Source organism: Argopecten irradians, chromosome 6 (genome assembly GCF_041381155.1).
Source record: "Argopecten irradians isolate NY chromosome 6, Ai_NY, whole genome shotgun sequence".
In the NCBI taxonomy this organism is placed as follows: domain Eukaryota; kingdom Metazoa; phylum Mollusca; class Bivalvia; order Pectinida; family Pectinidae; genus Argopecten; species Argopecten irradians.
This window is the reverse complement of record NC_091139.1, coordinates 39234939-39249810: the sequence shown is the minus strand read 5'-3', so window position 1 is coordinate 39249810 and position 14872 is coordinate 39234939. Positions and strand designations below refer to the sequence as shown.

The window sequence follows — 14872 nt, the reverse complement described above, 5'->3', positions numbered from 1 at the left end:
AAATTTGATCTGAAAAATTTCACCTGAAATTTGGAGGGGTATCACTTTGGGCCGTTTTACGGCCACTCAGTGATAAGCAAAATATTATGCATGAATATACATTAGGGTCAGCTGCATGTTGTATGCTATTCAGAATATCCGATTTTTTCTGCTCTCATGGTAATTTCAGAGGTCAAAGGTCAAATGGTGAAAATTAACATTTTCATTGTTTTAGTCCTAATTAATAGCTTGAAATTGATGTTTAGTACTGCATTAGGATCTTGACATGACCTGCTTAAGACGGTTACATCCTAGGGTCACATTGACTAGGTCACGTGCATAAATAAGGTCATATTCAATGAATGGTATCATCTGTCCACTAAGCATATGCCGTTTTCCAATGTTTAAAGCAGGATTTTAAATTATTTAGACTTGTTTTATTAGCTTAATTTCAAGCAACGCCTTCACTGAGGTAGGATGTTAGAATTATGCCTGCTGTCCCACTGCATGATCGTGAAAGGCGACTAAATTTGGAATCTTGATTGCATTGTTACCTAGATGAAAACAGTTTACATATTCATGCATTCCATAGCTTCAGAGTGACGTCAGGAATTTTAATTATGTTCTATAATGATCTGGTTAAGATGCTGGCAGCTTAGGGTCATATGAGCTGGGTGACGGGGATGAATTAGATCATATTAAATGAAGGGTTTATTCTGTCAATTATGTATCTTCTGGATTTTCTATATATAAAGCAAGTGTTTAAGCCATTTAAGTTTGTTTTATGAGATAATCTCAAGCAACACCTGGATTGCAAGCATTTTGTTAGAATTGTGCCTGCTAATCCATTGCATGATCGTAAAAGGCGACTTGATTTGAAACCTTTATTTAGTGGCTTTACCAAACAATATCATGTATCTAACATCTAGTGTTCACCATAAGAGAATATTATCTCATTATTATTAACTGGTTTGTAATGACAGGAAAGTTTTCATGAGAAAGAAACCTTCTCTATGATATTTGAGACAGAAATCCAATATATTTTTTATCTAGGTAGCCACTAGAATTGAGATCCCCGATTTAGTCGCCTTTTCCGATCATGCAACGAGGCAGCAGGCACAATTCTAACATCATACTTGCAATGTGTTGCTTAATATTTTCAATTACAACAAACTTCAATAGCTTAAACACTTGCTTTAGCATGGGAAATCCAGAAGATATGTAGTTGACGGACAACAACATTCATTGAATGTGACCTTGTTAATAAACGTGACCCAGCAAATGTGACGTTAGGATGTAATAATCTAAAGTAGATCTGACAAAATACAAATCGAGTGCTAAACATTACTCTAAAGCTTTGAAATGGTTGACAAAAATAGATATTCTCATCTCAATAACCGTGAAATTAAGATTCCAAATTTAGTCGCCTTTCACGATCATGCAGTGGGGCAGCAGGCATAATTCTAACATCCTACCTCAGTGAAGGCGTTGCTTGAAATTAAGCTCATAAAACAAGCCTAAATAAGTTAAAGTCCTACTTAAAATATGGGAAAAACAGCATATGCTTAGTGGACAGATGATACCATTTATTGACTATGACATTATTTATGCACGTGACCCTATGATGTAATCATCTTAAGCAGGTCATGTCAAGATCCTAAAGCAGTACTAAACATCAATTTCAAGCTATCAAATCGGTGAAAAATCTTAGTTTTCAGAACACTATTAAAGTTTTTAATGCAAAAATTAAATAAATGCTTAACTAGGTCACTGTGACCTACGTTTTGAACTTTTCATCAGTTTTCTGTACTGAACTTCACAAACCCAATATTTACAGACAAAATCTGCAAAAAATGTTATCTCTATTCCAATATTTAATTAATTAGGACTTAAACAATGAAAATGTGAATTTTCACCATTTGACCTTTGACCTCTGACATTACCATGAGCGCAGAAAAAATCGGATATTATGAATAGCATACAACATGCAGCTGACCCTAAGGTATTTTCATGCAAAATATTTTGCTTATCACTGAGTGGCCGTAAAACGGCCCAAAGTGATACCCCCTCCTTTACCTGAAATTTACCTGAATTTACCTGAAGACATATCGCCTATGTAACCTAATGACACTATTAGCCAAAATATACTAGTTAATTAGGTTTGTAATAATGAGGGGATACTAGGAGAATCCTTTTGTTGATGTTACCCTCCACACATTGGTAAATCTACACGGGACATATATATATAAACTTTAACCTCATATATTTGTCAATTAAAAGATGTTGACAGGCAAACATAAAAGCATACAACAAAAGTAGTCATATTATTTTCATTAGGTTTTTTAATTTTAAGAGAGTCTATATAAAAAAAAGCTTAAAATTTCGTAACATGTAAAAACATACTCGTATATGTCTCTGTAATAAAACATTTCTAAACGAAATCCTACAATCTACACTACATAGGTAAGAGCGAAGCAGGTACACGCCTTTGTTTTGGATGCATCTTAAGGATATTCTCTTCTTGTTACAATGTTCTTATCATTTTTGCATTGGTTGCGTACGTGTATGTAGTGGCTATGTTCTGTGAATTTGTTTACACCGCACTAGGAATTGATCCCAGAACTATTAATACTATTTTCCATTTTTCGAATAACCATTCGTATATTTGTGTTATATTACTATAATCATTTATATCAATGAAAGTAAAAAAGCCTGATACTCTTGCTGACATTATCACAAAGTGATAAATCTAGTGCTTTGATTTGAAATTAATCAGTGATGTTGAGCTTTGGTTTTCCGCAAGGGTCTTGTCTATTAAGTTTTGTGGCTAATTTTAAGTAACTTTCATTTTTCATAACACTGCCAACCAGTTCTATATTACTGAAGCAAAACGGAAAACAGTAAACGTTTAAACAAACAGTAAACATATACATATAGTAAACATATACATATATAACACCTCTCGAAATATTTTAGTAATCATAATGCTTCAGTCTAAGCAAATTGGAAAGACATATAATAATAAGTATATAATTATCTGGCGGCCGCCACTTAAGTGTCTGGCGACCGCCATATAAATTAAGTGGCGGCTGCCATATGAATTAAATTAATTGGCGGCCGCCAAATAAAAAATTTTCGCTATCCTGAAAAAACATTTTTCTATGTGAGCCTAATACGCGCCAGTAGCATACAACTATAAACATAAAATATAAGCAATCAGCATACTCAGAATGGGATAAGGGTCAAATGTTAATATACCGATAAGAATAATTATAATTCATAATTAGTTTTATAAAGCAAAACACAAGTAGCGTATTTTCAGTTTCTTTCTGAATATTTTTCATTGAAATTGATTAGGTATATACATATATCTATGAAGAGGCTTATTTTGATTGCTTAGCGTAAGTTACCTCGTGCAAAATCGTTGTTTACAGTTTATGCATTTATTTATCTTGCATACGATTTGTTGAATTCTTGTAACTTTAAATGTTTCGATGGAAGTGCAAATTTATCTACATAACCTTGTCCTATTGACCCTTAGCAATTTGACCTTTTTGTTTCAAGTTCTCCGTAAACTTTCAATTGCTTCCTTCTTCTTGTATGATGTCCATGTGGAAGGGATGTCAGCTTTTATTACTAAGTATTTTTTAGCTAAATCTTTATTGAACTTACACATTACCCATGCCCAGTATTTTGAGGAGGAGATATCATGGCAAGGATGAATGTTCCAATCTGGGGCGTATGTTTTGTATTCCTTGTATGGATGAAACTCTTCGGTTTTCCCAGTTTTTTTTACATTTGCCTGATTCACGTTCACATAACGCAATTCCTCTACCACAATTAAAGCCGGTATTTGTTTGGACAAAAAACGAACAACTTTCAATATTAAGAGCACCATTTGTTTTCCAACTTGAACCTATTAGTCCTACTGGGCGATGTTGTATACAAGAGTGTGAACGACTATGATTGGTGTTCCATTGGCATGGTTCCTTACAGAACGGACAGACACATTTACATCCCCATAATTTTTCTATAATTTTTCGGATGGAGTGCGGTTTTGCCATGTTACTGAAGAAACAGTCTTTTGAAAATTTATCTTTGATTTCCTCTGAAATATTTTTCAGCTCCTGAATCAATTTATTTCGAAAGTCCTCCATGTCAGAGACAGTTTGCTCACGAACTAGAGAAAACGAATCAGAGCTAATTGGTAATTTATTTTCAATTTCTTTTTCAAATATTTTCAGCCATTCGTTTAGGTTTTCGTTTCCGACTTTCCTAACAGTATCTGATATAATTGTGACTATTCGGTTGGTTTCCATGTCTGCAAATTCATAGTATAGACCATCTGCAAAACATTTTCGGTCTATGTAATCACTTATCCAACGGGATGCATATGTATATGGATCAGATATGTATAAGACGTATGAATTGAACTGCTCCTTCACAGCTAAATCTTCTAATATTTCGATGCATAGCTCATGTTTTGACATCTGAAATGTTTCTATAATCGTTTTGTATATCAAATCAGGAATTTGTTGCTTAACATTTTCCTCGACATGTCCACGGATAACATCACAAAATCTGTTTCTGGCAACGATATCTGAAGACTTTTGTTGTACCGTATCAATAAAATGGCCCCATACGACTCTTCTTTGTGCGTCAAGCTTTGCTTTCATGCTGTGTTTTTCTCTGTATTCTTTATTCTTTTGTTCAAACAGCGGTACGCATCGGTGGAATACAAGAACATTTAACATTATTTTGCACCTTTCTGAAACAGTAAAGTCGTTGTTTGTGTCCTGATTGTATTCATCGATCCGGTCTATAATAACTTTTGTTATTTCCTTTACTTCCGTTTCATTGAATTTCCAGACAGATTTTGATATATTTTCTAGCTTAGTGTCGATTTCTCTTAAAATCACATTGATTAAAGAAATAGCCTGAGTAATCCGCTGTTATTTCTTTTGCTTTTTGTTGAGCAATTTTTATGGATTTAGGACCCATGTGGGCTTAAAGATAATGTAAGATTCTAAATCGACGTGATTAAGACTATTTTCTAACCTCTCTAATTTTCTCTTCCCTTTCCATTTATCAAATCTTTCTATTTCCGGATCAATTTGCTCCCTGACACGTTTAAACCTTTCATACAAAATCACCCTCAATATTTCGTGTACATCTTCATATTTTTCTTGAATGTTCCATTTTGATGTGGATGTTGTCCACATTTTATTAAATTCTTCCGCCACTTTATTGGTTGCTATTTCTTTTCCTTTATATTTCTCTGCTAATTCTGTGGCTTTTTCAACTAGTTCTCTTTGGTTTTTATCTAACGAGTCTTTCATATCTAGATGCATGCAATGGTGTTGCTGCAAACTAGCTATTTCCTGACATAAAATAGATTTAAATCGTTCGAATTCGTTTTCCCAAGCAAGAAGCTTTGAGCTTTTCCATTGTATAAATTCCGATTTGTGTTTGCTGTCCTCAAAAAGGCTTTTCAAACATTCCTTAATTTCAACCCCCTTTTCAGTAAATTTTTTATTAGTTTGTTTTTCTAATTCGGAAAATACCACTCGTAAAATCGTCGTATGTTTCATATTTCTTAATTTGAAGCCCGTAATCTTTTACAACTTCCTTCATAAAACATTCTAGGTCCCATACATAATTAGTAAAATATGCTTCCAATGTATTGCAGTTTCTCATTTCTATGCTGTTCCGAAAACTAAAGACAAAATCGTTTGCTAAAATCCCGTTCCACAGATCTCTTAAGTGAATAAATATATTAAATATGTTACAATGGAGTGTTTTATTTCGTGCGAGGGTTTCTATTATATCAAACTTCACATCTCTGATGCTCATGCTGTATCCCGGATTAACTGGTGCCATAGGGGGATCACCTTTCCATAAATCTGGAAAGTACCACACGTGTTTATTGATATCAAATTCAATGACTTCACTAAATCGTGTAATATCCGAAATATTTTCTTCTATTGCTGCTTCAAGAGTAATTCTGTCAAGTGTCTCCTCTTATTTTTTCATTGAAAGACTCATTTTTTTCTTAGCATTGATTGCTGGCACATTTTGATGTATGAAAATACAAGACTGTCTTAATTTCAAATCCTTATTGGCCAATTGCAATCGTAGAAAGGCGTGTACACATATTTGAAGTATATCTTTTATTTCGGTTGTATTTTCCCCTTTGATATTTATAATTGATATATCTGCCATCCCAATAACTACAGTAGCCAACGCATTGTCATGTTGATATGTTTTCCTGCCAAGTTCTGTGGTACGAAGTCCCTCCGTATCGACAATTAACACGTAGTCGAAATCAAACATTCCCTTAGTCACGGGTAACAAACGCATATTAATTCCCCGAGTACACCGACCAACACTCACGTTAAAGGATAAACCAAACATAGCATTCAATAAAGTGGATTTGCCTGAACTAAAAAACAAGTCCTAAAATTGATAGTGTAACTACCTTTTTATCGCCCAATACATCCTTTAGTTCAGAAAAAACCGCCTTTATCCACTCCAATGGTATATTAGGTTACGTCCCCATCCATCACTTCGAACGGATACCCTAACATGGTAGATCTAGCGACTACTTTAGCTAATTTTTGCCAATCAAAGTCATTATCACCTTTATCAACGACGCTGGTGTGAGCTTCAAAAATTTGTTCTATTTCTCGGAACAAATGCTCCAATCCAATGGACGCCTCAAGAAGATTTTTTTCTGCTTCTCCCATTTGTTGCCCTTCCGACTGTTTTTTCTGGTCGGTTTGGTTTTTTGTGAATGAAACGCTGAATCAAACTTGTCTTGGTATGCAGGTATTTCGTTTCTTTTCTTTTCATCGAGATTGAATTTTAAAGTTTCCAAAAGATAGCAGAAATCCTTACCGTTCAATGTGTCCATAGCTCTGATGAATTCTGCCATTACATGTGATCTAGATCTATCCATGTATGTCGTCACCTGTTCATGTCTTAGTTTGGCCATTGTTTCCGAAAGATCATTCTTTTCATGCAATGTTAAATCACCACCCTTTCTAAGTTCTTTTTTCTGTATCCGAGTATTGTTTCCATATATCTATTTGAAGTGGCGTATATCTCGTTTTTATTTACCATCAGCGCAGTCGTTTGTATCGATAATGATGTCCATTTCTTCTGCCTTTTCACAAATTTGCGTAAACGTTGATACGCTTGTTTTCTCTGTAATTATTAGTTGAAAAGCATTTAAAAGTGATTCTTTAATTTCTGAGATACTTTTTCGCTGATCATCATCTTTCAGATTAATGAAATGTTCCTGTGTACCATTTTGATTTGTATGAGGTTTCAGATTATTCAAATCATCACCATCTATAAGATATACCACATTTAAAGAACCTCTGAGCTCATTAGCAAAATCTCTACTTTCCAATGTATTATTATCTGCTATAATTATCATGACGTTAGAAATAGCTTTCAAAAACTCCATTTGCTTTGTATGCTGCAATAGGTCGCCCCTTAAATTTAGAATCTGTGTTAACTTACTAAAGGTATCGCTATCCTTTGATGACGGTAGGTACCAGGCAGCTTCTATAAGTCCTTGGCTACAACGTTTTTTGCACGACCCCAACTTACAATCAAAATTAAAGAATGTATGAAAATCCGAATCGTGCATAATTTCGTTTGCTATTCTAGATTTAGATATTGGTGGACGACCTCATCTTAAAAACGAGACAACATGTTGATTACTTGATAAGATTCTCCCCTCTACTTCACCATCATTAGCTACTATTGTATGAAGCGGCCACTTCGTGATGGTTAATTTTGTTTCTTGGATGGGGGAAGGATAAATCAAAGGTATTGCTATACGACACATAAACATTTTAGAACACAGAATGCTTTTTAACGATGGGTCAAGACACATGCAAATTGATAGAATTACATCAATTGGATTGAATTTATGACTAGCATCTACCTTCTTATCACGAAAGAAGTGATGTAAAGTATCTTCCCTTCCCTTATAGTCTAACATGATTAGTTTACGAACAATAATGATTGGGACATCTGAAAGTGTTGTTGCCGCGTCCTTTTCTTTCGTGGTAATTGCCATCACGTCATCGAATGTAAGCTTCTCAGGAAATAATTTTCCAGTCCTAAGGCTTTAGTCATTACTCTCTGATCTGGATAAATAAAAGGTTTTTAGACTGCTATAGACTGCAATATACCATGAATTAAATGCATTAAGGTATTATATATAACAATGTTTGACATTTGTGTTAGATATACGCATATTTGTTGCCGTACACATATATAGCATATTAAAACTTGTTTTGTCACAATTGCTAAACTCACCTGATTGTTTAAAAGGAACGACCTCAGGTAAAGGCACTTGTGCTTGAAGCACATTCATTGGAGATGGTTTAGATTCGTCATTCACCAACAATGCTATCAATAAAAATGATTCCTAGAATTTTGTTAGCTATTAACAAGCTGCCGAATTAGTTTTGTAACACAGGCCTAGTGTCATTATTTGTCATTTTCGGTGACTAGAACATTACACTTATTCAAAAATAATTAAGATATGATTAGTAGTTTTGTTTTAATAAATTTTGTCCCTACCGTAATGTGATTCAGCTGGTTCAGGTTTGCGAGGCATATTCACATTTGTAGGTTCTTTCTGCATGTCTGTCATCCAAGAACTGCAAGGCACTTTCGCAATAGTCGAATCAATAGACTGCAAGTTATTTCCCGTTTCGTAGTCGGCTGATGGTTTATTGTTTACAAAATCTGTCAATTTTGAATAAACATGTAGTATGATGATACATTTCTGTGAAAATGGTTTTTTTAATAAGTATTTTTTTCATTCCAACAACTTACGATGACGTATAGACCATGCTTATGTAACTGTGGCTTTCGTAGATATGTAAGTTATATATCTACTATATCAAGCTAATCTATGGCAAATCATTATTGCTTAGTTATGCTATTATTGTATGAAGGTTGAACAAATGACAGACAGACAGACAGACTGATGTTTCAATAATGGATATTTTTTATATTTTACCTTTTATATAGTTTTTTTTCATTAATTCATGTTTTGTTTGTTTGTTTGATTTATTTACGTCCTATTAACAGCTATGGTCATGTAAGGACGGCCTCCCATGTATGCGGTGTGTTGCGTGTATGTTGTGCGAGGTGAGTGTACTGGGAGACTGCGGTATGTTCGTGTTGTGTCTTCCTGTATAGTGGAACTGTTGCCCCTTTTATAGTGCTATACAAAAGATTGTAATGAATGATCATGTTGTGAATTATGAATTTAATCATCCAAATACTCCCTTACTTACTAATTTTTTTTTATTACATCAATTATGGTTATCATGACCAATAAAGTATTTAGGTGTAGAATCAAAAACTAAAGTCTTAATTTTGGTGCATAATTCATTTTCCTGAGTAATCAAATCGGCTTTGTAAATTTGAAAGCAATGAGTCATGTTTTCCTGTTGGTAACACCAGCTTCATCCGCATCTCCATTCCACCTCCACCTAATTATACCAAACATCAAATGGTAGAAATCTGAGTGGGATTGGGGAAGGATAGAGTTTGTATAGAAATTGAGCGAAACCCTAATTATGATCTACATTTGTTATATTGAACAATGGACAATCTTAGAAGATAAAAAACCTGTTTGTTGAAAAGCTCCGGTGACAGGCAAATATCCTTGTTTTAGATGGGCATCTGTTTGTGCTGAATCAGTTCCAAAAGCTTCACTAGACAACAATTCTATCGATAGAAGAAAAATACGTTGATATAATCAGTATTCTGACATTGAAAAATATGTAAAATATACATCCAATTAAATAAGAGCATATAATTTACATTTCAATACTTTCGAGTTACATATATCTCCATTTCTTTTTACAGTTTTTAAAGTTTGTTGGCGTGATACATCGATAGGGAGAACTGCTTTAAAATCCTCAAAATTACCGTTCAGTGATACAGCAGATGATTTTCTTTGTGAATCAGTGATATGTTTCTTTGTTTCATGTCCCACTGGTGTGTTGTCAGACAACGTTGTAGGCTTAGCTGTACTATCTGCCATACACGAACTGTTATAAATAGCCATGGTAGTTACATTTACCTCGATGTCCTTCTGTTTTTCAACTGATTGTGAAGTGTTGTTTTCTTCAAAGCCCATTTGTGTTGTTTTGTCTAATGAATCTGAAATGAATTGTTTTTATTGGAAATTTCTATATCTTTTACCAATTTCATTGATCTAAATTTTCAAATTCATTCCATTCCAAGCACAATTTTGTTTGATGTGTTTTTTCACTGTTTTACTGTGCGTTGTTACATTTGAACAAGCCATTTGACTTCTTAGTTCATTAAGTACGAGGAAGTCATTTTCTGATAATGACAGATTATCATTATTCATATTTATGTAATCAGGGATTTTCTGTACCTTTTAAACCATATACAATGCATGATGCATCATTAAAAATTGTAAACTTACCAAGCGCAGTTAGCAGTCATATAGACAATGAACTTTAAGCGCTATTATGACGTCATTATCATTGTGACGTCACAATTGTTGAGCCAGCGATCATTGAAAACGGCTGTTCAAATGGCTGTTCCATCCATGACGATAACGAATGATTATTTCATTATAAATGCAAAATTCCTTGGGATTTCATCATAAAAATGTAACCAAATGTAAATATAAGCATTAAACGTCTTTCAATTGTTGGCATTCATAGCCAATATGAATGCCAACTGAACAGAGGAAAATTCTACATGAAGCTAGCGCTTCATGGAACTTACATCTGTTCAGTTCGCATTCAAATTGGCTATGAATGCCAACTGAAAGACGTTCAAAGCTTAAATGACCTGCTGTCTAAATGACAAAACCATCACATACATACCTCCAAGGGCTCTGACATGTTTTTCAAGATTAGATTCAAATGAAGCATCTCCTTCCATCATTCCTCCCTTGTCTTTCACAGTAAGATGAACATTTGCATCATTCTCGATATGCGGAGGCCAGTTTTTATTGATAGTCTTCCCTTTATAGTCTAGAAGAAACTGTTCTACTGGAATTTTGCTTTTGTTTGAGACCTCATCAGTGATGCTTTGAAAGACATTCACATTCTCAACGTCAATGACGTATTGGTACTTTCCGTGGTCGTATACATTAACTCGGGAGAGTGGAGGTATAAAAGTGTCATTGTTTTTATGTCGTTTTTTCCCATAACCTCAAGACGTGTTTTGGTCGAATCTCTATCAACCTTCCTCATATCAATGTCTTCTGAATTGTTTTCATCAGAAGATACGTCCTTAACTTCATACTTCCTTCTGTTTGTATTACAATGTAATCGCTGTGACCTTTGCTGTTTATTTTGAAAGCAAAAAAAAAAACAAAAAAACATATTAAAAATATTCTTTTTTTCTAATTAACTTAGTAAAAGTGACAAATCTGTCTAAAAGTACATTGGAATTAGCGTATATCTTGGAAACAAACCAGTTCTAATGAAAAATGGAAAGTTGGCAATACAGTAATGTACCCTACACGGTCCCATCTTATCAAATGTACACATTATGGCTCAACTTCCTGTATGCTGAACCCTTGCCCGCGCCAGTGATTTCATGTTTTGCAACAGACCTAGCTTGAATTGTCACTATAACCATCGAATAACGTTAATACTGTATTTAACTATTAAACATCAATATTATAAAAGTCTAGCTCTTACGATGGTAACATTAGTTCGAGATACTCTGGCCCTGACAAATAGATATCTGGTGTAAGGCCAGAGCGCACTACTCTATCTAAAGCTGGGATGCGGCGACGTCGTTTGGTATCTACGATTCAGACTGACTTCCGAGAATCGCTACTTACCTTGGCCTTATCAGCAAATGAATAATTTATCTGTCCATAGCAAACTATTTTATCACCCTTGCACGTTGTATTTTGTAAATACAATAGTTTCTTTTCCGAAACTGTATTTTTTCCTCGTCGTTATCATTTTGCAAATTGCTTCTTATCTCGACGGATTATATATTACGGATATATTTGGGTGGATAAATTATTCATACTGTCTAAGACTGGTGTCAGGTCTAGACCATCTCGGGCTATGGTAACATGAAAGCTTATTAATCCCATACGATTTGCCCGGGGTATATGTAATGAACGTATATATACATGTACATATTTGCGTTCATCATTTTATAATGACGATTGCGCAATCTTCCTGATTTTGGTGTTGACACAGGAAGACTATTGTTTCTATAGAATTATTCAAGTTGAAGGTCATCATACTGAACACACCTCTCTATCATTTTACCTGATGATGTTTCTTCTTCCTCCTCCCACGCCGTTTGTACACTCTTCTTGACTTAGCAGATTGAATAGATGCTATCCCGGCTGTATTCTTCCAAGACTTTCGTTTCTTTTGAAGACTTCTTGGCTGTATAGGCTTTGCATATTGGAACAGTATATCCATCTGTGGAACATCTTCCTTGTAGGATGTGTAGGTCTCGTATGGTATTACATTTCTGCTTACGCTTCGGGTGGTATTAGGCTTACATGAGTCAATTTGCCGATTTCCGTTGGATTTTATCCGAGTAGTTGTTGGACGTTTTCTTCCAAGTCTGAGAAAGCATCCGTTAATATTGACCTTCTGAAAGTGAAATTAATATGCATCATTTATGATTCCTATATGTAAAGGGTAAGAAACTAGTAAGTTTTATTTTCTATAACATAATTATAGGCTACGACTCGTGTGCATGTAAGTTTAAAATATAGACTGACATTGTAAACAACAGTATGTCCATAGTCAAAACGACATCATTGAAATATATCGTCAAATTTCTTTTTTGAAATATCTATACTGGTTTATTAAAAGACGAATTAATCACGAATATTAGTCTTTGTATTGTTTCACTTCTCTGGTCCTATAATGAAACAATTATGGACTTTTGTGCTGGTAAACATGATGGGATAAATATCAATATTATATTATTATCAAAGAATTCCATAATTGATAGACTTTCTCTATCAAGTGACAGATCTAGATTCACAGACGTCTTGTCGAATAAGGTGACGAATCCAATACCCTGTAAATTAATATCAATGCATAAATATTACGATGTGAAGACATGCAAATTATAACTCACATATTTTAATTTTTAAGACTATAGCATTTCCTTTCATATCCGGTTGATGTTTTCCTCTCGACATTAGTGATGTCAAAATGGTTATTGATTGAATGTCATTAGTCAGATGACCATGGCGAACCATGATATAACCGGAGATACTACGGCGCCGATAACAGACTTGGACAGATAGCTGTCTGGTGTAGAGCCAGAGCGCACTACTACATGAAAAGATAAAACTCTTCGACACCGTTTGGTATCGTGTCAGTTCTACAAAGTCAAACTTTACGACAGTCGCCTGCTAGTCATTTTGTTTCTAGGCAATTATGATTAGAAACATACAAATATGACCACTTTTACAAACATTTCTAAATATTTTTATATACCTTGTCTGAATCTACGCGTACTTTAACAACTTGCGCCACTGCAATAAACAAAACACTGAATTTTTCTAGCTGGAGAGATAACTAAATGGTGAACACATTGTCATCAATATTTACATGTATAGAAAAAAGTTAGACACACTCCTGTGCACCAGGTAAGCTCACCATTGCTTCTTTTAAGAATCAAGATAACTACTATCCTTAGACATATACAGTGTATCTTTGTAAAGATTCGGTTGTCGTCACTCTCATGAAATTGCTGCTGACTGAAGCATCAACATTTTTATCGTTCGATTATTTTGACTTATTGTGATATAGGATACAAGTTACTCCGGTTGGCTATTAAAAACAACATCTAAATTGGAGTTGACACTTGTGTACTGAACTTGCTTAGATTGGTTTGAACAATCATACATATTTTCAATATTCGTCTTAAACCATTCAGCTGAGCATAGATTGTAACAAATATATAATAAATACCGAAATCGATACCTACCAGTCTCAATATTGTTTTTGATCAGCCGACAGGTTTTTTCATTGTACAGGCCTTTTGGTATACCAGACACATAAACGGTATCCATGGTATCACACATCTGAAATATTATAGTACGTAACGATGTTAATCATTTGGAGGTTAAGAAACGGACACACATTGTTTGTATTGTGTGGTTAAATATCGTTTTGATACATTTAGAGTTAGGTTATAGCCAGTTAAAATTGAAATACTGTGGTTTACTATGTGTAGCCTTTTAGGCCCGGGATCGTCAATGGAGAAAGAGCAGTAGGGCATATATCTGTAATTTAGTGTTTTCGTTATTACATATACGCTGTTTTTCTCGAACATGAATATGCATATAATTTTCCAAGTTATGATACAAAAAAACAACAAGTAATTGTACATGAGAAGTTCTAAATGACAAGAAATAATATATGATTTAAAATACCAATAAATTGTAAATGACTTATATATAAATATTATGTGATATAAAACCAATTGCCAATTTGTTTTAATATGTTCATGTATTGATTAAACCTCACGATTACACCCATTCAATCATTAATGATGTAATCAAAGTAAATCACTGAGAATAGCAGCTGAGCGTTCATTGATATCATATATCGAATGAATACCAATTAAAATTACGAATATCATTCACATATTTGAGTGTCGGTGCATTTACCAAATATAAGTCAGACTAAATGTACGATATCGATAATGCAATTAATTTCTAAAATACCCTCTGATGCTCGCATGACGTATTTAATATAGAAATGGATTTTGATGTTCATTGTTACACAAGAAAGACACGTATTTGCCAAAATATTTGATAAAAAACAATTTCCCAAGATGCGGACAACAGAATGAAAAAACACCTTTGCTC

General features: G+C 34.1%; 1 protein-coding gene across 3 annotated transcripts; it reads right to left on the bottom strand.

Annotated features, from left to right (window-relative positions):
* Positions 1-3087: 3087 nt before the first annotated feature.
* LOC138325842 (interferon-induced very large GTPase 1-like) lies at positions 3088-10527 on the bottom strand. Of its 3 annotated transcripts, XM_069271782.1 has the most exons (6): positions 10472-10527; positions 10100-10179; positions 9643-9741; positions 8581-8748; positions 8314-8406; positions 3088-8141 (listed from the first exon to the last, which is right to left on the bottom strand). In XM_069271782.1, the coding sequence occupies exon 6, from the start codon at positions 4731-4733 to the stop codon at positions 3687-3689; it is 1047 nt and encodes a 348-aa protein (XP_069127883.1). In that variant the 5' UTR covers positions 4734-8141; positions 8314-8406; positions 8581-8748; positions 9643-9741; positions 10100-10179; positions 10472-10527; the 3' UTR covers positions 3088-3686. The 3 variants fall into 3 exon arrangements, with proteins under 3 accessions (XP_069127883.1, XP_069127884.1, XP_069127885.1); XM_069271783.1 differs by lacking the exon at positions 8314-8406; XM_069271784.1 differs by lacking the exons at positions 10100-10179; positions 10472-10527 and adding an exon at positions 9946-10048.
* Between the last annotated feature and the right edge of the window lie 4345 nt (positions 10528-14872).